The sequence below is a fragment of the Mus caroli genome, unplaced genomic scaffold (assembly GCF_978045245.1).
Source record: "Mus caroli unplaced genomic scaffold, Mus_caroli_1 scaffold_10, whole genome shotgun sequence".
Classification (NCBI taxonomy): domain Eukaryota; kingdom Metazoa; phylum Chordata; class Mammalia; order Rodentia; family Muridae; genus Mus; species Mus caroli.
Genome location: NW_028227265.1, coordinates 6,962,748 through 6,985,201, shown reverse-complemented (window position 1 = coordinate 6,985,201; position 22,454 = coordinate 6,962,748). Strand labels below are relative to the sequence as shown.

Here is a 22,454-nt window from a genome sequence, read left to right as displayed (position 1 = left end):
CAGAGGCTAAGGTACCCGAAGGCTAAAGACCCCATGGGCTTTCCTAGCCGCTCAATTTCCCACATGAAGGTTTAGCAGGCTCCTGGAAGCTTGGGAGAAGGTGGGAACCCTTATGACTGGGCCTGGACCAAGGTGGCTGACACACCTCCCTTGTTCTGGGCCAGGAGTGGAGTGGCTGAGAGACTGTTACCTAAAGATATGTCAAGAATTCTCTCTGCCGGATTCTGTGGGTCTCCTTTTTCTGCCCAAATCCAACATGAGTCAGTCAGAGCCACTGGAAGATCCAAGTTCTGCCCTCTCCTGTGCTTGGGACACTACCCAACTGCTAGCCACCCTACCAGTTCTCCCATCCGAGTATCCTTCATGGGTCCTTAACCCTGCTGCTAGCGTGCCCCCAACATCATTCCTCCAGGTCACTTCACGCAGCTTCTCTTCCAGGTTTCGATTCTTCCAGCGAAGGCCGCAGCTCGCCTGCACACAGGCCTCTGAAATGCTCGGACATGATGCCCTCCATCTCCTGTCCGCTCTGTGCTCAGAAGGGTCCAAGTTATCCAAATCCTGGTGCCCCTGGAGAATTCTGCCTCCTTCACAGATCTAAGGCATTGGTAAAGACTCGAGACGTCAAGGCTCAAGACAGGAGACCTGAGCGTGGAGGCTCTTTATTACACATAGCTGCTCTCCTGAGACGTTAACCAGCCACTGAGGCCAGCCCCAAGCAGGACAACAGTGCTGAGGACAGATGAGGTGAGGCCTGGCTTTAGCCCACTCCTCCCTGGCCCTGCCTCATCTTACGGGGTGGGGCCAGGGTGTATGTGTGCTTGTGTATATACACGTATGTGTACATAAGGGGCAGGAGAATATGTGTCTCTGACCCCGAGGTGAAGGTAACTGAGCCTGGTGCTAAGAGGTAGCTATGCTTGCCAAGGTTGTGCACACACTGTGCTCTCAAGTAAAAATGGTCATTTCAAGCTGCACACAAGGGGACCCAGGGGTCATGGTGGATTTTGTCCAGTGTTAGCTATTTCCCAAATAGACGCTCCTTTTGGAACAGGTCCAGCAGACAGGCCAAACTGAAAAACGGAACCGTTGGTTCTTATTTTGGTGAGCCTCCTGATGATAAGTCTCCTCGGAACACAGGCCTTAGGGGAAGATGCCCGAAGGCTCCACTGGGCTTGGTTCTGGCAGGACACAGGCAACAGTGAACTGGGCCCTCTCCTGGATGACAGAACCACTGAGAGGATTGTCGGGTTTGGCCCCTCCACCCTGCTGTGCCCACCTAGGGGCCAGGACAGCAGCCGGCTTCCTCATGCCGCGCCAAGAGAGACATGCGGGAGAAGGCCTTGGGGCACACGGCGCACCTGTACTTCTTGGTACCAACGTGAGTCTGCAGGTGAGCCCTCAGGTTGGAGCGGTCAGCGAAGGCCCTGCTGCAGTGAGAACAGGTATAGGGCTTCTCACCTGTGGGAGGAAGAAGGGAGGTCAGGCGAGCAGCCACCGCCAGGACAATCCCACAGATGATGGTCAAAGGTGAAATGTCACTGTTGACTAATGAGTAACTTGCCCCTGTCCTTCAGATGTTCACCACAGCCCAAGCACCCAAGGCCAGAGCCCTTTGGACAGTCCATCTGTCACTCAGAGCAGGGTCACAGCATCAGAGGATCTTCTGAGGCAAAGGCAGCCAATCCCCAAGTGCTCAGTTCTGACCGTGAGAAGCAGCGGGAGCCCCCGCAGCTTCCTGGCCACTGGCAGGTGTAATATTGAGCCACTGTGAAGGCAGAGCTGGGTGGAGTAGCTAGACTCCTAGACACAGGCACTATCTGCAATCAGGACCATCCACCAAGGATGGGGACAGAATTGTTCTGCTAAGACCTTGGCTTTCAGGATAACCCTCCCAAGAGAAAGGAGAGAGGGCCACTGAGAAGTGTCTGTCTGGTTCTGCAGCCTACAAGAGGCACTTGCACCCTAACTAGTTACAGGTCTCCGAGTCCAGAGTCTGCCCTTCCTGTGGGACTACACTCCTTTACCTTCACAGACGTCCCTGGCCCTGTCGTTCAGAGACACCTGTTTCCTTGGCTCCTCCCTCCAACCCTACTCAGAAATCAGGCCTTTACAGAGATAACAGTTAAGATGAGGCCATCTGGGCAAATCCTAGCTCTGTGAGCTACAGGGGTCTCCCTCCCCTTAGGGCAGAGAGACATACCCAGGGGAAAAGGCTTCAGGAAGGCAAAAAGACAGATACACAGATATGGCCATTTGCCAATGAGTAGGGTGGCTGTCAGGAGACCAGAGAGGCAAGAACTGTCATCCCTACAGCCTTTGAGGAGAATGTGGTTTGGCCATGCCTGGGGTTGAGGTTTCTGGCCTCGAGACCTTGAGGGGACATGTCCGTGCGGATCTTTATCCATGGGGAGTGTGGTGTCTGCGGCTGCAGGAGGGGCAAGGACCCTGCCAACCAGGAGATCAGCCCCTCCCCCAACCTGGATCCTTCTCTGGGACTGCAGTCCCACCCCTCCTACCTGTATGGGTGCGGATGTGACCCTGGAGCAGCCAGGGTCTGGAGAAGGCCTTGCCGCACACCTTACAGATGCAGGGCAGCGTGTGGGTACGTATATGCATCTTGAGGGCACCCAGGCTGGCATACTCCTTGCCACAGAACCTGCAGGTGAAGGCGCGCCCCGTCGGCAGGTGACAGTGCAGCTGCTGGTGCCTGGCCAGGCCAGCCAGTGTAGGATACGGCCTGTGGCAGTGGATGCACTCAAAGCTACCTGGGACTTGAGATGTCCCCTCAGCCCTGAGATGTTCATTTAGAGCTCCGTCTGGGCCCAGGATTGGGGGCCAGCGTGTGGGCAGCACCAACAGCGGGGGCAGAGTGAAACTGTCTTTGAGAGTCACACTGGGGGCCTGGGCAGCCCGAGGGCCCACCCAGCTGGTTTCCTGAGGTTCTGGGCCAGAGACTCCCAGAGTTTCCCTGTGATTCGGCAGAAGAGGCAAGGAGATGCAGGCAACGGCAGAGGTACTGTCCCAAGGCTGTAGGGGGTCGCTGGGATTGCAAGGGGCCTCCTCCTCTGGCAGGTGGCGGGATCCTGCCAGCTCCTTGCAGGCAGAGCAGGAGCCATTAGCTTCTAAAAGGGCAGAGGGGAGAGACAATGGGAGAAATGAGGTCCCAAGGCTTGAGCTTCCGAACCTCTGTTCACTTATCTGACTGTAGTCTGGTCCACCTGATAGGTCTGCAGCAGCCAGCAGGAAGCCAGAGGTACGCATACCTACCATGAGCCCATCATTCCTACAGCAGCCAGAGTCCTCACCTTCATATACGTTCTGGTCCAGAGAGTTGGTAAGGGGAGGTAAGGGTTGAGGAATGCCTGAACTAGACATGTCCAGATACTAGAAGGTGAACTGGACTTGTTTAAAATGAGGGAAGTATCTTCTGGAACCTCGAGTACTCAGGAACATAAACAGCTGCAAAGCCAGGCATGCGGCTAGACACTCAGCATTCAGGACACTGAGTCTGGAGAATTTCAAATCTGAGCCAGCCTGGGCTACATAGGGAAGAGACCCCAAGAATCAGCTCCTCACGGGACTCCTTGCTCAAGTCTGGGCAGCTTGTCTAAGGAGCTCCTGTCCTCCTATACAGATGTAGGCTCTCAGAACTAAAAGAACCTGGTAAAACCAGCCAGCCACCCCCACAGCAGTCAGCCTCCACTCACCGCAGGGTCACCCTTGTGGCGTCTCCTTGCGTGTGTCATGATGTGCTGTGCGCGGCCACATCCCTGGCCACTCAACAGCACACCCTTGCTACCCTGTATGCGTGCATGAACAGGCCCAGCCAGGCAGGCGATGGCCGCAGCTTAACTAGGCAGCATCAGCTCCAGTCGGGGCTTAGTGTGCCCTTTGGTGGTGGCTCCTGTATTTGTGGCCAGAATTTCGTGTGTTTAATCAAACAATGCTGGTATCCCTCCCGACACACAGGAGAGACCAGGCTGCAAATAAGAGGCAAATTCTGGATTCCCCAAAGACAGAAGCACCAATCAGTCCTCCCTCTGCCTCTTCTGCCACACGCGCTGAGACAGATCTCTACCGCTTTTTCTAAGTTGATGCAAAGGCTTTGGGTAGACATGGCAGTTCACAGGATGGGAGGGACCATTCCCAAAGGAAATGTTTGATTAGAAATTAGCCTAGGTACAAGGGAGTTTTACATCTCCGCTATGTAAAGTCTAACAGCACAATTTAAAAATAGGTACAAAAGGGTAGGAGGCACAGCTCAGCTGGTAGGGCGCTTGCCTAGGACTCAAGATGTCCCGGGTTCCTTCTCCAAACTGGGTGTGACGGTGCACATCTGTAATCCTAATTAGGAAGGCAGAGGCAGGAGGATCGGAAGCCGAAAGTCATCCTCAGCTACAAAGAGTTCAAGGTTAGCCTGGGATACATGGGACACCTACCCCTCAAAAACAGGGGCTATAGGAATCTCTCTTTCTCCAAAGACAATACACAGGTTGGCAAGATGGCTGAGCAGGTAGACTTGCTTGCAGCCAAGTCTGCCAACCTGAGTCTTATATCCCCAACCCATAAGATGAAAGAGGAAAGCTACGTGCATGTCATCTCTGACGTCCACACACATTCCATGATATGTGTCTCTACACCCAAATAATATTAATAAATAATATTAAGCTTTTGTTGTTGTTGTTTTTGTTTTGGTTTTTTGAGACAGGGTTTCTCTGTGTAGCTCTGGCTGTCCTGGAACTCACTCTGTAGACCAGGCTGGCCTCGAACTCAGAACTCTCCCTGCCTCTGCCTCCCGAGTGCTGGGATTAAAGGCATGTGCCACCACTGCCCCTCAAGTTTTCTTAAAAAGAGTAATGTACCATTGGACTTGCAAACTTTATATGCCCCAATACAGGGGAATGCCAGGGCCAAAAGAATGGGAATGGGTGGGTAGGGAAGTGGGGGTGGGTATGGGGGACTTTTGGGATAGCATTAGAAATGTAATTGAGGAAAATACGTAATAAAAAATATTAAAAATTAAAAGAGTAACGTATTTAAAAAGCATATGGGCAGTGTGCACTCGAGGAAATACCCATCATTAGACACCGAAAAGATGCAAATTAAAACCACGGCAAGGTGGCATGTTTTACTTCAGGGATGGCTAGAACTTGCAAGAAGAGACAAGTGCTGGCGAGGATGTGGAGAACCAGGAAGTTAAATCCCATTACTTTCTCCCTACCAGAGTCCTTTGACACATTTGCTCCTAATTATATAGCCAGAGAATCATACTCTGGGTTGGAGAAGGAGAGAGCAGGACTGCTGAGAGACTCTGTCAGCAGAGTTCTGGACCACAGGACGTGGGAAGTTTCACTGGGGTCCCATCAGAAGGAAAGTCTCCACCTCTACCACCAAGGTACTGCCAGGTTCAAACATTGTGTTCTGTGTCCACTCCACAGGCAGAGGAAAGCAACCTCACGCAGGTGGGAGTGACCATGGCTTCTGCATATGCCTTTCCTATGTTGTCTTGCACTTTGATGATTTCTGCAGCTCTGGTTTGCCGGGAGATGAAGGTATCAATGCCCTGTGGCTTGAGGAATCCCTGAAGCCCCTTCGGAGGAGGGAGGCAGAACCCCAGGCCTAAGCACCTCAGTATACTCTAGGGAGACATCGTAATAGGAAGAGAGTCACTGGGACCATGGGGTCCTGGGAAATCCAAGAGTGACCACTAAAGGGCATTAAGGCTAGTCTGGAAACCTCCTGTCCGCAACAGGGCCCTGCAGGACCTGATTTGCCCATTTGAGAGGTAAGTTGGGGAGCTGGGCGTGGTGGTGCACACCTTTAATCCCAGCACTTGGGAGGCAGAGGCAAGTGGATTTCTGAGTTCGAGGCCAGCCTGGTCTACAAAGTGAGTTCCAGGACAGCCAGGGCTATACAGAGAAACCCTGTCTCAAAAAAACAAAAACAAAAAAAAAACAAAAAAAAAAGAGGTAAGCTGGTATGTGCTCTCCACGTGCAATCTAAGGTTTTAACTCTTAAAAAAATGGCCTAGGGCCAGAGGCATGGCTCAGTGGTAGGTGCTTGACTAGTCTTGTGTGGGGCATTGATTCTATCCTCCATACAAGGGAGAAAAAAAACTACATTCACTCTAAGTACAACTTTCCACCTCCTCTGTAAGGAGACCCAACCACCCAACTAAGAGAAAAGTCTCCTTACACTCTAGTAGCTTCTGTTATAGAATTGCTGTTGGTGACTCATTAAATTGAATTAAAAATGTCGTTCCCCCACCCCCCTCCAAGAGCATGGTCCTAGATAGCACCCCCTGGTGGCAGCAGAGGTGGTGATGGGGCCTGATCCAAGAACTCCCACCAGCTGGGGCTATATGAGGGGTGCTGGCCTGAGACCTGACATCCAAGGTGTCCCGAGGCACTGGGCAGCTTCCTAGTAGGTCTTTCTCTGAGAAGTTGCCCACCTGAGTGGGGGTAGCTCTGACCATCAGGCTGGCTCTGAAGATTAAGGGTTCTCTTCTCAGGTGCTCAGACCTAAAGCCCCTGAACCTAGCCGTAAAGGTGGACAACTGAGCCTGTGTGTGGAGGTCGGCTCTTCCTTGGTCACTGCACCAGGAGAGCAAGGAGGCTTCTGGGAAGAGCGAAGACCACCAGAGGTGGTTTGCTCTATCAGTGAGCTCACCACCCACGAGGTAGGATGCTCTGGGGGAGTCCTGCCATTTCTCACCAGCCACCATCTGCGGGCAGGACAAGTTTCCTGGCCTTGTGGTTAGTGAGACCGCGCCTGTGACATACTTTAAATTTGGACCCTTCCAGACCTGTACAGAGAGGACTTCAGGGTCTGCTGAGCTGAAGTTGTCGTGTTGGCAGTCCGCAGGGAGAGCTCCGGGGAGATCTGGGGCTCAGGAAACTTTTCCAAGTGGGGAGCCCAAGGCATGCCCGAATCTTCCGAAGCAGAGAAGTTAGTTGCCCTGGGCACATCCCTCTTGGAGCCCCAGTCTGAAGCCAGAAGGGGAACCTCGTCCTCTGTTGAAATGGAAAACTCTAGCCCCTTCCCCTCTCACCTGGGGCAGGTGTGACCCAGCTCCCAAGGACTTCCCAGCTGCCTCCAGCCCCGAAGCGCTGCGAGCTGGGGGCGGAGATCCGGCCAACCCCTACCTCTCAGTGTCTCCAGTTTCCCGTAGTTGGGGACCCTGTGACTGGAGTGCGTTTTCACCAGGAAGGAGCGCGGCATGGTCCCCTCCCGAGAGCAGGCAGAGTCTAGCCAGAGCCTGCAGCGGGATTACCGACTGCAGAGTCTGGCGGCGCCGGCGGGCAGCGCGGCCGGCAGGTGCGAGAAGGGTCAGGCTCATTAGCATAGCGCACCACCTCAGCCAACCAGCGCGGAGCACGGCGGGGCGGGGCCGCGAAGCCACGCCCAGGACAGGTGCGCGGGCGGGGAACCCTCCGCGTGGTCGGCGGTGTCTGCCCCACGGGACTCCGCTGGCCCGCGTCATGGTCACGCACCGACCCCGCGGGGGCTCGCCGTCGACCTGCCTTGGATGAAAGAGCAGAGTTCAGGGTTAGGTGACAGGTGCCAGCCAACTTGGCCGAGCAGAGTCCCTATCCTCTCCAGCATCCTTTATAATCCATGCCCCGGAGAGTCGCAACAGCCTTGTCTGGTTGTCTAGGCTCTCCGTGTGGATGTTTACGACTGTCCGGTGGGACAGTCTCTGGGGTAGGTGGACAGAGCACCAACTGGGTGTGTCTGTGGCTGAGTAGCAGGGCTGTGTGGCCAGAACTGAACTTTACCCTATAACCCCACGTTCCTTGGCATCTGTGGGCTGAGGTGGGAAGGGAAGGTGAGTCGGCAGCGTAGGAGACAGTGGGGGAAGGGGCCTGAGTCACCCTGGCGTTCACGTTCACGGTTGCAGGGCACAGTAGCTGGTGTCATTCCGTTTCTGGGAGAAAAGCAAGGTTCTGAGAGTTCTGTGGTGGACAGAACTGGATTACTAGCCCGCACTCCTGGCTGGTCAGATGTGGCTGCCAGTACTCTTTTGTTATGGTGTCATTGTGTGGAGATTGGGCATCTGTGGGAAGGCTATCTGAGGACACATTCCTGCTGGCTGCCCATTCCCCTGTACCTTGGATTTGTATGTAACCTTTTGTAACCTCTCCCCTCCCAGGCATAGATAAAAAGCCTATGGTTTCTAACTGGCTTGCACCTGCATATCCTTCCTGTCCACCCACACAATGCGTAGCCTTGGGCTGACTCTCCCAGCTCATCTCTTAACCTCCTTAAAGAGGGATGATCTGGCCTGCTTGAGGGGAACTGCCAGTTTCATGAAAGGTGCTGGGCCCACCTTTAAGGCGGGGCCAATAGGCTTCTGACATTCATAAGCCATTACCGTGAAGGAAATTGGAGATCCCCCCTCTCTGAGCCCCCTCACCTTGCTGCTGTGCAAGTTCATTCTTCAGCTATGACTCACAGTTCCAGGGCCAGCAGGCTTCATGCAGCCCCAGGGAAGAGGTAGTAGCTGTTTCCAGCACTGGGGTTTAAAATTCTTAAGCCCACGACTGTGGGAAGCCTTCCCAGCGGGAGAGAGGCTTGCCTCAGCCAACACAAGCCTCTTCAGGGCTTTTCCTAAAGAGGCTGAGACAAGTTGTCTGCTGCCTACACGCGCTGTGTTGTTCCTTCAGCAGAAGTACAGGTTTGGGAACCAACTCACGGATTTCTCGAGGGCCCCACGCAGATCTCAGCCACCCCCAGAAGCACATGGAGCGGGCCACAGGAAAACCAGCAGCCCTGACAATAGTGAGGTACACTCACCCAACAACTCCACCTGCTTCCTCACTGGGGGCTCCCACTGACAGGCCCACAGGAGAAGATGCAGTCTGTTTATGCCTTGGTCCCTGGTATATTGCCAGAGCTAATAGACAGTGTCACGGGTCGGACTGTGTCTATTCAATGTATTCAACTGTGTGATTTAATTCAGATGCTAAATCTTTACAGATGTTGCAGATTCAAGAGAGCTTAACCCACTGATTAATGTCCTAACAAAGAGGGCAATGGGAGTGTGGTGCGCACAGGGGTGATGGGAGAGTTGGGATAGAGGCTTAAGGCCTGAGTGGTTAGCAACGAGGGAGCCCTTGTCCCCTTCCCTTGCTGGCACACCTCCATGCTGGACTTCCGGCCTCCAAATAAGTTTCTGGTGTTCTCTCAGAGGAACACTCTGTGGTACGCCATTCCAGCGGCCCACGATAACGTGCACCGATGACATCCTGAAAGCATTGGGTCAGCAGACTGGGTCTGCCCTACAGAAGCCCAGCAGACTTGTGGCAAGCCCATCACAGCCTCCGTGGGGGACACAGCTGTCATGGCCCTGCTCTCAGGGCCACAACCTTCCTTCCCTGTGGTTTCCCGGGGTGTCTGGAGTTCAGAACTGTGCATTGATTAAGGGAGGTGTGATCTGCAGACAGCCTCACCAGTCCATCTTCCTCCTGCTCTTCCTGGAGGAAAAGCTCAGAATGAGGGTGGAAGCAGGCTCAGCCTCCCCACTCCCTTGGCCTGACACTGAGTGTAAGGACTGCTGGAGAGAGTCTTTGATCTATAAAAGGCGTTCCGCTCACTATCAAGAGATTTCAGTTGGAAATATCCTTTGTAGAGGGAGTCCTTGAACAGGCCAGGTCTGGACACCATCGTGTGCGGGTGAAGCCTTTTTCTCCAGTGTTTTCAGTGCTCAGAAGGGGACAGAGAGTGCTGACATCTCACAGAGCAGGACCCAACACCAGGACAGACTGTGTTACTGTCCCTCACCCAGGCCTGGCCCACCCTGGTGTTTCATATACAGGGAGACTTTCTCAACCTCCTCCTGACATCAGATCTTTAGCTGAGGGTCTGGGGTCCCTGCAGGCACCTTGGTTTCCAGGCGGTTTCTGAGTAGGAAGGCTCCACCCTGTCCTCTCCCACCCCATACAAGCTTGAAACAGGGTCTCCAAAATCCCTTCATGTAATGGGAATGAGCTCAGATTGGGGGAGGGAGGCTCCTGCACTAAGTAGGTGATACCACATACCACACAAATGTGTGTGAAGGATTCTGGGAAGGCAAGACTCCTGCAGCTGGGTATGGTGGTGGATGGATGAAGTGTGGCAAGGCTAGGCACTGGTTAGTTGGTTCAGAGGTGAGGCTCTGAGGCATACCGTGCTACTACAGCCTTACAATCACACACGGTCTGTTCTGGTGCTGCCAGGATCTCCTAAGACCCAGGGATCACTGGCCAGTTCCTCAGAGACCCAAGGCTGAGGAGCCCCATGCTCTGGTTTTTTTTGCCTCTGGTTGACCACACGACCCTTTCCTAAGAAGAAAGTCCAGGAATGTGTGACAAGGGTGTTTGCTTTCTAGGAAGCAGGGTGCTAGCTTCCGGTGCTGTTGCATAACTTGAAACTACAGGCATGTTGCTGCCAGCCCAGGTTTCTGACACCCTAGATGCCGTAGGGCACAGCAGCATGAGTTGGGGAGGATGGCTGAGTGGGCGGGAGAGTCACAGGGGAGGCCTAGGTGACTTCCTGATACTGCTAGAATAGTCCAAGGTGGAAGAACCCTTAGCTAACTGAACTTCCAGCCTAGAGAGGGTGAGACACACCTTAGGCAGGAGCCACCTGATTGTAGACACGGTGCTGCTTTGCTCTCCGCCTGGGGAGACTGTCCTTCCCTCTGGCAAGTGACTATGTGGCAATAGGTTTGTGTGTAATACTCTCAAGAAAGGTCATGACCCCTGCTCTTAGGGGCCACGTATTAGTTTGGCAGATCTCAGCTACTTGTCTCCCTGAGGTGGAATGCTCTGAAGAGAGTGCACACTGAGGAAGGTGTGGGAGAATGGTAAGAAGACATCCTCTCCTCTTGTTTCCCTCTCTCCACTCTGGGACTGCTTTGCCTGGGGCAGGAAGTGGGAACCCAGTTCAGAAGAGGACAGTAGCTAGTCACTTGGGACGCGGGAAAGGGGTCCCTTGCTGCCCCTTTGCTTCAGCTCCCGTCAGCAGCAGGGGCAGCGGGGTGTGGCTCTTCCTCTCCTGTAGTGGCAGCTGTGGGCTTTTGATTTCTTTAAAATATACACAGAAATATCGTCTGAATGTGCTTTCGTTTTAATCCCAGGTGTGGGGTGGCTTCGGACTGTCCACAGCAGCTGACTGTGATCTGCCTCGTGCTCTGACAGATGTGTGGTTTTGCCAGCTGCAGAGAGTTTCTGCAACTGTGTGAATTCTGGGTATATAAATGCTAGGGCCTGAAAGAGGCAGAGTTGAGGGTTGGTTGAGGTTTGTTAGTAGTCGTGCTCAAAGAAGAAACAAAAGGAAAGAAATTAGATTCAGGTCTCTCTTTCCCCTCTATCCTTGTTTCTCTTCTGTCTAGTGTTAGGGAGTGAAACTAGGGCAGGGTGGGGGAAATAAAGGGTGGGAAAAGAATCTCCAACAAAGGACCAAAGACAGCTATACTCTCCCCCTCCCCCAGGCCTTTTGAGGGATGAGGCCAGATACCCAGTGTACAAGGGCTAATGAGTCCACACTTAACTGGTGAGTTCGCAGATCTATTACTGCCTGTGCTGTCTAGGAAACAGAGCATAGCCAGCAGAGCAGGCTGCCCTGTGCCTCTTGATCAGATGTGCAGTGTGACCACAGTGGACTAACGGCTTCCCCATCTTCCATTCCTTCTTCACTTTCCCCAACCCCCACGGGTTTGCAGACCCTGCAGTTTTGAGGATCCTCAGAGACTGGTCTTACCCTGTGGCCTCCACAGATGCAGCACAGAGAACTCAGGAAACAGGCCACATGCAGGGCTGTTGCCGAGGTCAGGGCTGCTCCCGAGGTCAGGGCCTGCTGGGACTGGCTTGGAGCTGGGACTGAGTTTCCTGGTCACCCAGGGATCGTGCCCTCTGGGTGCCATGCCTGTGTCACTGTGGTCAGTCCTAGCACAGGCCTGGGCCTGTATGAGCACTTCAGCTCAGGACAGTGAGCAACTGCCCAACAAGTGGTAGGCTTAGCTGGCAGCCAGGGACGAGCACAGGCTAGCCCTGCTCTGAGGCCTCTCAGATGTAGTTGACACTCAATGACAATAACTAGTAGAAGAGGGTGGCCTTGCTGTGGCACTGCTGGTCTGGAACCTGACATTACCCGCAAGGGCCCCCAACCCCACTTATGTGGTACAACAGAGACCTGCCTGTTCCTGGGCACCACCTATGAACAAAGTGGGACAGTAAGGAGTCCCTCAGGGCAGACATGCTCGTAACATCTGCTCTCATGAACCTGGCTGCCGAGGGTCTCTTGAGCTTTTTATTGTGTTCTGAGGTTTTTTTTTATTTATTTATTTATTTTTATTAGGTAATTTCCTCAATTACATTTCCAATGCTATCCAAAAAGTCCCCAATACACTCCCCACTCCCAGTCCCCCACCCACCCACCCCCACCCCTTGGCCCTGGCGTTCCCCTGTACTGGGACATATAAAGTTGGCAAGTCCAGTGGGCCTCTCTTTCCAGTGATGGCCGACTAGGCCATCTTTTGATACATATGCAGCTAGAGTCAAGAGCTCTGGGGGTACTGGTTAGTTCATAATGTTGTTCCACCTATAGGGTTGCAGATCCCTTTAGCTCCTTGGGTGCTTTCTCCAGCTCCTCCATTGGGGGCCCTGTGATCCATCCACTAGCTGACTGTGAGCATCCACTTCTGTGTTTGCCAGGCCCCGGCATTGTGTGTTCTGGGGTCTTATGTGCATTCCTTGCTGACCTCCTGGAGGAGGCCATGTAGCACAGGCTGGCCTTGAACTTGGAGCAATACAGCCTCAGCCTCCTGAGTGCGGGGTATCCCCTGCTTAACCGCCATGCCCAGCTCTCTTCGATTATTAGAACCCTAAGTGAGCTAGACGACGGCCCTGTGTCCAGGAGGTGGGCCCTGGGGGAGTCATGGCAGCTGGTCTACCTCATAATATCCAGGATCCAGCCTGAAGAGTGAGAAAATGGAGCCAGAGACGGGGAGAAGCAGCTAGTACCAATGTCCCCAGCACGGCAGGCTACCCAGAGGCCACCAAGAGCACGTGGCAGTAGAGTCACCAGGGAGAAAGCACCCGAGACAAGGTGGAGCTGTAGACCCTGGCAGCCCTGACCTACAGACACTGGTGCAGTAAAACCCAGGACCAAGGCTCCCATGGGTGCTTGGAAACACTTTATTTAAAACTCTTTTGAAAAGACAGCAATTTATGCCATGAACAGAACAAGATGCTGACAAATGTTTTCTTGCCTGACCTGCCACCAAGCAGGTCTCTCTGGCCCTTGAGGGCTCTACCACTGGTAAGGGAAGTCCCTGCCTGAGGAGGGATACGGTTGGCTCTGGAAGGTGACAAGGCAGGGCAGAAGGACTCCATTCTGTCTGGGCTGTCCTACATCTGCTGGGAGCAGATGGCCCAGATGCTGGGCACAGTGGCCCACCTGGTGCTAGGATTTCTTCTGGGTCATCACAAACCACCAGACAGGAGCCACCTCCTCAGAGATCACATGGCTTGGGGACGCCACCCGTCACACAGACAAAGCCCTGGCCACGCCCACGCTCCTCCCTCTACACTCATCCCACACGTTTATTTTTGATTTTTTTTTAAAAAATATAACTTTGTAAATGCTCCATAAAAATACTGCTCTTCCTAGTCAAACCTGGGTATTGCGATAGAAGAGTAACTGCTTTGTTTTTGCTCTAGAAAACATGAAAAGATTATCACACAGGATAAGATAGAAAAACGCAGGGTTCCTAAATATCACAAAAGCCAGTACCAAATGCTCACGGTGGAAGCGAAGCTAGGGACCGACCGGGTGGGCTGGCAGCCTTGGCTGGGCACCTCTTCCCCTGGTCCTGCTGGGCACAGCTTAGGGCACCTCATCCTTCTCCACACGAAGACATCCAGTCTGGGAAAGGCAGCCACCTGCTCTAACCCAACAGCCAGCACCTGCCCCTTGAAGCACCGAGGGCCCAGTGCTGCTGGCCAGGACCTGGTGGCCCTGCTTGATGACAAGGGGCCAGCTAGCCAGGATCCTAGCCTGGGGATTCTGAGACCAACTCTCCTTGTGTAACATTCCACTTGGCCTGGTGAGGCGCACTCCTGTGCAGGTGCCAGGGCAGAAGGGCAACAGCCCTATCCCTTGAAGCGGGAATGTGTCTTCTGCCCCATAAGAGGCGGGTGGCCAGGCTGTGCCTCAGTTCTCAGAGAGGGACAGAGCCAGGGCAGCCTGGAAGGCGGCTTCTTCGTCGATGCTGTAGTCCTGGGGACAAGCAGAGATGCATGAGGGAGGAGCAAGAAGGCTCCCAAACACCCACTGTCACCGAGTGTCCCAAGCCTCCTTCACAGAATGCCTGCCCCAGTTCTTACATGTGTTCCCAAAGGTAGCCTTGGATCATGTGTGCATACCAGTGCTGTGCAGGTTTGTGACCGTGAGGCGTGGGTTTCAGATGGTAAGAATCTTTCTTCTACAGCTTAGTTTTTGGTGTGTATATGTACAGACATGTGTGTGCCATTGTGTGGGCAAGACAGAGGACTTTCTCATTTGTCACATGGGTACCAGGGACTGAACTCAAGTTGTCAAGCTTGGCAGGCAGTAGGAGCCTTTAACCCACTGTTCTTGGACAAGAACTGGGTTTTCTTAGATGGAAGTTGTCAAGGCCACGAGATCTCCAGCCTTGGGGACCAGGAAAAAGCCAGCCAACCCTACGTGGCTAGAGGCTGCAGATGATGTGATGGGGGTGGGAGCTTCTGACCTAGTTAGGAGTGGGCAGGGGCTCCTGAGAAAACCCTTCCTGCTTCCCTTCAGAGTCTCCTTGAAGGAAACACCTTACCAGGGACTCATCTCAGCAGCTGCTACAGAGCCAAGGTAATGCCTCAGGGGCCCGAGTGGGCACCAAGGGACTCAGCAGCTAGCCTCGTGCATGCCCAAGCTCTTGACAGGTTTGGGTGCCTGGTGCCCTACATCCAGTGGCCTGACTCGCTCGGCACCCCCAACGGCTCAGCAGGAAACGCCTACCACGAAGGTGTCGTAGGAGAACTTGTGCCGGTGCAGCAGATGCTGCAGGAAGTTGGCGCTTTTGTAGCTGGGGTCCCCCCAGGGCATTGCTGAGCAGATGGGGCACACCTAGAAAAGAAGTTGGGGATAGCAGGGAGGGGCCCTCTCCTGCCTGCTCGCCCACCCACCCACTCACGGTATGGCATGCAGAGCACCCTCACTTAAGGTGTCCCATTCCCCAGGCCAGGCCTGTCCCCGCATCTCCCTCAGGCAGAAGCCCTATGCCCCCGCTGCTCACCACACGGTTGGGATCACTACGGTGACTTTCCACGCAGTGCTTCACCAGCTCCTGCTGATCCAGATTGCGGGCTCCGCAGTAGGGGCAGGCGAAGGTAGACCGGTTGGGGATATTGCTAGGGGTGGGAGGACACTGAGCGTGCCTAGGGCTAAGAAACCAGCCTGCCCTCTGTAGACAGGCTGGTGCTGACCCATCCCCTGCAGCCCACGGGAGCACTATATGTCTTGTACGGAAACTCCTGGTCCTTTCCTTTACCGCACACACTGGACTAATGGGCTGTGGTCGTGACAGAGGGGAGGTGACTGTATGATCCTTGGCCTAGGAAGAACCCTTGTTCTGCCCATCTTGGGTCCCCATCCTAAAGGCTTGCCTACCTGGGGATGGGCTGGGATGTGGGCACCACAGGGACGAACTTGGGGCAGTTAGCCATCTGCTCCTGGACCTTCAGGCAGGAGGAAATGTGCGCTCTCATCTTGGCCAGTGTCACCTGTGAGATGAGAGAAGCGGAGCTGGGCAGGTTAGGACTCAGGCAGCAGAGACGGACAATGGCCACCAAGGGCATCGGGCCCGTCCCTTCTGCTCTTAGAACATGCAGAGCCTGAGCAGCAACCTAGAGCTGGGGCTTCTGGAAGGGACCGTGATGAGGATGAGAACACATGGAGGTACACAGGTATCACAGAGCCACACAGACACAGCAGTGGTCATGGCCCTCAGGGTAGCTCCTCCCTCGAGACAGGACTAGGAGGCCCCCATGCCTGGGACCCTAGAAAGGCCTGCAAATGGAAGCTTCTCCAGCAAGCAGGCAGAATTAGTACTTATTAGGAAAAAGGCCTCTCCACCCAGCTGGTCCTATCAAGTCACCACAACTGTGCCAGAGGAAGCTGGCCAAGGACAGCAGCCTCCCTGAAGGGAAGGGATGTATCCCCTGCCACAGAGGCTCACCCCAGCCTGGGCTCAGTGAGCAACCCTGAAGAGAGAAAAGAAGCCATGGTGAGCCTTTCCCTGAGGGGGGACATCAAAGCTGGGGTGGACACTCCACAAGACTGAGGAATGTCGAGGCCACATCAGTACACCGCGCTTGTCAGGTGGGTACCGCACATGTCCTCAGCAGCCAGAGTTTGTGCCTAAGAGCAGCAGGGGTCCAAGAAGGTCCTCCTGAAGTCACCTGTCACAGCTGGGTATCCATGCAGGGGAAATCTGCCCCAGAAGACAGATTATAAACCTGAGGTGCTCAGGTGAGGTGTGCAGTCACTTCACATGTGACACTGACAGGATTCTGTCCTCAAGTCTCCCTGGGAAAGTCTAACCAGGGAACCCAAGCACCAAGCAGTACAGCAGCTGACTCAGCCCAAGGTCACTCCAGGTCATCTGCCTGGCGACCTTCAGGACACTGTGACAGGTTAACACAGTTGCAGTTTATTAACTAGACAGAGGGATGTCTGAGACATGATTGCAACGTGCTCCCTGCTGCTTATTTTCCTAGGAATAGAGGAGGAGTGTGGGAGCAAGGCGGGGTCTGGGAGCCCATCTCAGGTGGGGGGACCTTGTGAGACAATACAGTGAGTGGTGCCCAGGCCCCTCTGCTCAGGACAGACAGGACACCAGGTGCAAGGAGCTAATACTCAAAGGCCCTGTGTTTGTCTGGCTGGACCTCCCACCTCAGCTCCCAGAACCTTCTTGGCTTCCACCAGATTTGTCGCAGCCTGAGTACAGGGTCTGCATGGGCCACAGTGCACAGGCTGAGTCGAGCCTAAGTCAGGCAGCTTTTGACAACATTGCTCCCTTGGAGCTCTGAAAGGGTCTAGCAGGTGGCTTCACACTGGAACAGATGTGGTTCAACAGAAAGGGGTGTAAGCCCATGCACCCAGTTCCTCTATGGGAGAGTGGAACTGCTCGTTCGAGGAAGCTGCTCCCCCCAGCCCCCCCCACCCCACCCCCAGCCTGAGGAACCCCGAGCAGGGCAGGGCAGGTACCTTCTTGTTGCAACCCCGACAGGGTGCCTTGTAGGATGAGAGCTGCTTCTCTACATGGGTGGCCTTGTCCACTTTCTTGGGGTCGAAGGGCAGACGGCAGAGAGGGCACAGAGGGGATGGCACCTGCAGACATGGCTGGAGGCACTCCCCGCAGAACCTGCAGGTGACACGGACCTGAGGCTACTCCCTCCTTGCAGGCATAAACAGAGCGGCGCCTGGCTGCTACTGCTAGTTCTGCAGACAGTCTTGTGTTCCTATCCCAGCCCCAGCCCACCCCCAGCGGGACACAGCCAAGAGGTGAGTGGTCCTTCCAAACAGGACAGCCCTCTTACTTGGCATATCCCCTGCGGCCTGTACCCTCAGAAGGAACATCTCTGCAGCAGGGTGCGGCTCTTTCCTCAAAGTCTCCTGATTGTGTGGTGACTGACAGAACCTTAGGGGTCAGGGAGTAAAATTACTAACAACTGTGAAGAAGAAAATGCCAGGCCTGGAGCCCTGATTCACCAGGTGGTCAAAGCTGGCCAGGACAGGGTTCTAGGCCACAGGAGTCTTGTGTCCTGTGAGTCAAAGCTCAGTGATAGGAGGGACTGTGCACTCTCTCGCTGGCATGCTCCCAGACACCAGCAGCATGAGTTCTGTCTTTGCCTGGCCAAACCCTGATTTGTCCAATTTGCTGACACCTACAGCTATTAGAGCCTCCCCTGGAAGCTCACTGAGTACTGAAAGCCCGTGGTGTGAACTAGTTTATGAACTGAAGAAAATGAGTGGATTTGATTGTGCTGGTTCACCAACTGAGAGGCGATGGATTTGGTGACTCTGTGTGTGTGTGTGTGTGTGTGTGTGTGTGTGTGTATAATTGACAATTTGTAGAAAAACTAAGGAGAATGCTGCTGCTGGTTGGCTGCTCCTGGCATCCCCAGATAAATTAAAACGGGGTTAGAATGAGCTGTGTGGTTCCAGTTAACCGCCTTCCCGCACAGGGAATTCAGTGAAGGACAATGATGGAGAATGATAAAACTGACCAGCTCCAGAAGGGAAGACACAGCGGGAAGGTTTCTAGGTGCAGGTGCCCTGGAAGAGAACCTTCTGTCCAGCAGCCACAGAGCACACGCTGAAGAGAATCAAACCTCATTATAAGGTTGGCTAAATGACAGCAAAAACTCAAGCCCCAACCTCAGAGGGTGTGGACATCAACTGGGAAAGAGTGGAATCCTGGTGCCTGGGATGAACACGTGTGGGAGGACCACAGTGAAGTTGAGAATGCTGAAGCCTCGGATCCTTGAAGGTCTATTTCCTGAGGAAGTCTCCACCCTCATCAGATGGACTCCTACCTCCGGCTCCCTGAACTGCCTCTTCTACCTTTGACTGAGGAAATTAATTGTTCACTGTCTGCTAAACCGCAGTGACTCTGACTAAAGGAAACGCCAGGCAAGACAGCACTGATGTCTCTTAGCACCCACCAACAGGTAGGTACCTCTAGACCCATAACCAGACTTAATACTAGCAGGCTCCTAGACAGGAGGTAAAAAGTGTAGTCCCTGAGGAGGTGAGCCACACTACTAAGGAGCTTAGTGAGTTTGCTAACTCACTAAGCAGAAGCCTGGGGAATATGGGTGGGAATGGACTTTCTGTGTGTAGGATAATGGTGGAAGAAACATAAAACTAGATCAGGCTGAGTTTATTGATATGAGCCCATTGAGTGAAGATGCTAGGTTTAATGTGGAAGCTCGAGGTTTTAAGAGGTGACCTCTGCACAGAATGGCAAGTGCTCATTAATAGCACTGGGCAGGAGGCGGGGGAGTGACTCAGCCTCCAGGACTGAAGGAGGAGGCTCCGAGAAGGCAGTGTGAGGTACTTCTCTCAGAGGCTGTGGGGTCAGGATGAGGAGCCACACTGGTCAGAAGAGATGTCAGATTATTCCTGAATTTGCAGGTGACACGGCCAATGTCCCTTCTAGCACTTTGAGATCTCAAGAAAATGTCCTCTTTGCAGCAATGAGGATGGTGGACCCCTAGGTAGTGTCAAAGGTCCCTGCACCCTTCTTTTTGATGGAGCTACCACCTGGCAAGCCGTGATTAACAGAGCCGAGAGAAACAAGATCAGCCTGAGAGCCGACACTCAGTGGGTGTGAAGGACTCTCGGAAGCACTTTTTTGCAGTCAGAGTGGCTTGCTCTCACCTACCTCACCCTGGCAGAGCAGGCAGAGATGGCACCAGCTACCACACACCCAGACTTGGAATCCCAGTTCCGTTTATAGGAAATGTGCAGCACGGCCCAATCCCGAGAGAGCGAGCGAGCGAGCGAGCTGGTGAGCAGATGCCAGGACTGTGCAAGGAGTGGCTTCTTTGTGGGGTGGGGAATGTTCTAAATGACGCTAAGGGTTGTGTGACTGGGCATGGGGGAAACCAATGGCTTCTACAGTTGTTGAGCTTTTTGAGACACGAGGCTGGAGAGATGGCTCAGTGACTCACTGGTTAAGAGCCCTGGCTGCTCCTGCAGACATGGTGGCTATCGACTGTCTGCAGCTACAGTCCCAAGGCGGTCCAGTGCCATTTCTGGCCTCCATGGGAGGTGCATGCATGCATGATACAGACACACATGCAAGTAAAACACCCATAAACAAAAAGTAAAAACCCTAAAACCTTTAACAAAAGACTTTGCTTTGTGGCCTGTGCCAGGCCTTGAACTCATTCCTGTCCTACCTCAGTCTTCCAAATACTAGGAGTGCTACCAACTTACAGGTAGGAGCCACCACGCCTGATCTGAATGAACAAACCACGCAGCCCTGTATTCTACCTCAGAGAAGCCCACAGGGAGAGAAAGGCCACACTGAGAAAGAGGAAAATTGTCCCAGAAGAGCAAGCCTTCAAAGATGCTGGTGTGGACAGAGAGAAAGGTGCTCATTCTCTAAGAAGGCGAGGAGGTCTCAAGGACACTGCTTGTCTACACGGTGACTCTCCCCGAGAGGAAGTAGAACGAAACGTGGGGCTCTTGGCCTAGTTTCCAGACCACACTTCTCCCACAGAGAGTTCCTGCCTGCATCTACAGAGGCTGGTGCAGGGCAGCTTCTCCACCATGTGACACAACTGAGGGCATGAATGTGGGAGAGAACACCCACTGCATTGCCCCTTCCTGTGTTCTTACACCCTCAAGGCAGCCAGTTCCCTCAGGCAAAGTGGCCTTGTGAAGTCTCAAGACTGCTCCTCTGTGGCATTGGGATACAGCCTGGAGCACACCTCTACAGTGGCCTTGGGATGCAGCCTGGAGCACACCTCTACAGTGGCCTTGGGATGCAGCCTGGAGCACACCTCTACAGTGGCCTTGGGATAGTTCCTGGAGCGCACCTCCACAGTGGCGCCACTGGCAGGCCTCCTGCCTGTATCTGCAGCCACAAAGCCTCCCCACTTCCTCTCCCTCTCTGGTCCGGGTAGCAGTACAGCAACTCTGTAGGGAGGGTTCTACTCACAAGAAAACCTCAAGAAGGAAACAGCTTCAGGTCAGGAGGTGAAGACAGGAGGGGTCCGTGACATTTTAAAAGGTGATGTGAAAGCTCAACCCTCACACTTATTTTAAACATGGGCTACACCCAACAGACACTTCGAATTAAAGGTAGGACTGAACAGCTGGGGAAACAGAGCCGGCAAAGAAAGCAAGGCCACCTTCCCAAGGTGACGCTGTCCAGATAAAAGCCTGCAGAGGGAGCAATGGGAACAGGTTTACAGGTTTAAAGGTGCTTTTCAATCCCGTGTTCTACCTTTCTAGGAGGACAACACATACTGATTGGTGAATACTAGCAAACTGAAGAACGCTGTGGCCTGTGTGCACAGAGTGAAGGGATTGTAAAAAAAAACAAACAAAAAAAACCCCACCTCACAGAACACTGTAAAACGCCCACTTGTGCGTGCATACAAAAAAATGGGTCCTGCTCCAAGGCTTCCTGCTAGAATGTCACAGGAGCATTAGGCTGAGCAGGAGCTAGCTGTGTTCTTACAAGACAACCTAGCAGAACTCTCCAGAGGAATCCAGTCTTCGGTTCAGCCTGACACAGGGGGCAGGGAAAGTGAAGGCAGCTCTGGATGGAGACAAGGTCTCTGTCACCTCCCTGTATGACTCGCAGGCACACGCCTACCCAAGCGGTTCCAGTTCCCTCTGCACTAGAGCCTCCAAAATCAGCTGCCTCTGTTTGCAAAATGCCTCCCACCAATCTGGGTGCACCTTGTCCTGCCCCAATCAGAGGGGTACCCCAGCACCTCAGCAGCGTGGCTGTCTGCTGACAAGTCCTCCTGCCCGTTCCTATCTGCTAATCTCAAGAGCTGTACTGTGGGGAGGTCATGGAGCAGACGTTCTATCTTGGCTCCCTCCCAACCAGGTTGGGGTTGTGAAGGCCCTGAGCACCGCTCCCTCCCGCGAAGAGTCACATCCTCAAGTTTCTGCTCCTGAAACACCGGGAGGAGGAGCCGCTAGATTGGGGGTGGGGGGGTGTCTTGGCTCAGCTGGGCACCTAACGAAGTGCTTGGTGTCTGGGTCCCTTTAGGCCCCGCTACCTGGAAGCTTTCTGTTCAGAATAGGCCAAGTCCTTCAAAACAAAACATCAGGCTCCAAACACGTCCCTCTCCTAACTTTAGGGAAACTCATTTCCTTGACAGTCAACACGAGTAGACATGGGGTGGAACAGAGTGGGTTGCAGAAGCCACAAGTCGTTTATTTACAACGGCCCGCTCGCCTGATCTCTGCAAGCCCGGACCCCCGCGCTCGGCGCAGCGGCCGCGTCCACCGCCCTCGAAGCAGCCGGCGGCCGTTGGCAACGCGCGGGGCCGGGGCGGGTGCAGGGCGCGCGCGGGGCCGGCGGGCAGGGACAGGGACTGCTTCCCCCACGTCCCCTCTCGGCCGCCAGCCACGACCCCGGCCCGGACCCCCCTCCCGCGGGCTCCCGGCGCGCGCTCTCACGTGTGGCCGCAGCTGCCGATGGCCACTGGCCGATGGTACACCTCCAGGCAGATGGGACAGCTGAACTGCGCCTCCAGGCCGCTATCGCCGCCCGCGGGCCCAGCCGGCGGCTGCCGCTGCTGCGCCGAGGCCACCAGGCTGCGGAACATCGCCATCCCCGGGGCAGGCCGCCGCCGCCGCCCCCTATCCAGGCCGGCAGACCCGGCGTCACTGCCGCGACGGCGCCGCGCTGGCGTCAC

At 54.3% G+C, this 22,454-nt stretch overlaps 2 protein-coding genes across 2 annotated transcripts; both read right to left on the bottom strand.

Annotated features, from left to right (window-relative positions):
* Positions 1–628: 628 nt before the first annotated feature.
* Snai3 (snail family transcriptional repressor 3) lies at positions 629–7,278 on the bottom strand. Its single transcript, XM_021170769.3, has 3 exons — positions 7,146–7,278; positions 2,517–3,122; positions 629–1,458 (listed from the first exon to the last, which is right to left on the bottom strand). The coding sequence occupies exons 1-3, from the start codon at positions 7,219–7,221 to the stop codon at positions 1,277–1,279; spliced, it is 864 nt and encodes a 287-aa protein (XP_021026428.1). The 5' UTR covers positions 7,222–7,278; the 3' UTR covers positions 629–1,276.
* A 5,884-nt stretch (positions 7,279–13,162) lies between these two features.
* Positions 13,163–22,454, bottom strand: Rnf166 (ring finger protein 166). Its single transcript, XM_021171159.2, has 6 exons — positions 22,216–22,454; positions 17,269–17,425; positions 15,670–15,782; positions 15,296–15,410; positions 15,019–15,126; positions 13,163–14,262 (listed from the first exon to the last, which is right to left on the bottom strand). The coding sequence occupies exons 1-6, from the start codon at positions 22,368–22,370 to the stop codon at positions 14,197–14,199; spliced, it is 714 nt and encodes a 237-aa protein (XP_021026818.1). The 5' UTR covers positions 22,371–22,454; the 3' UTR covers positions 13,163–14,196.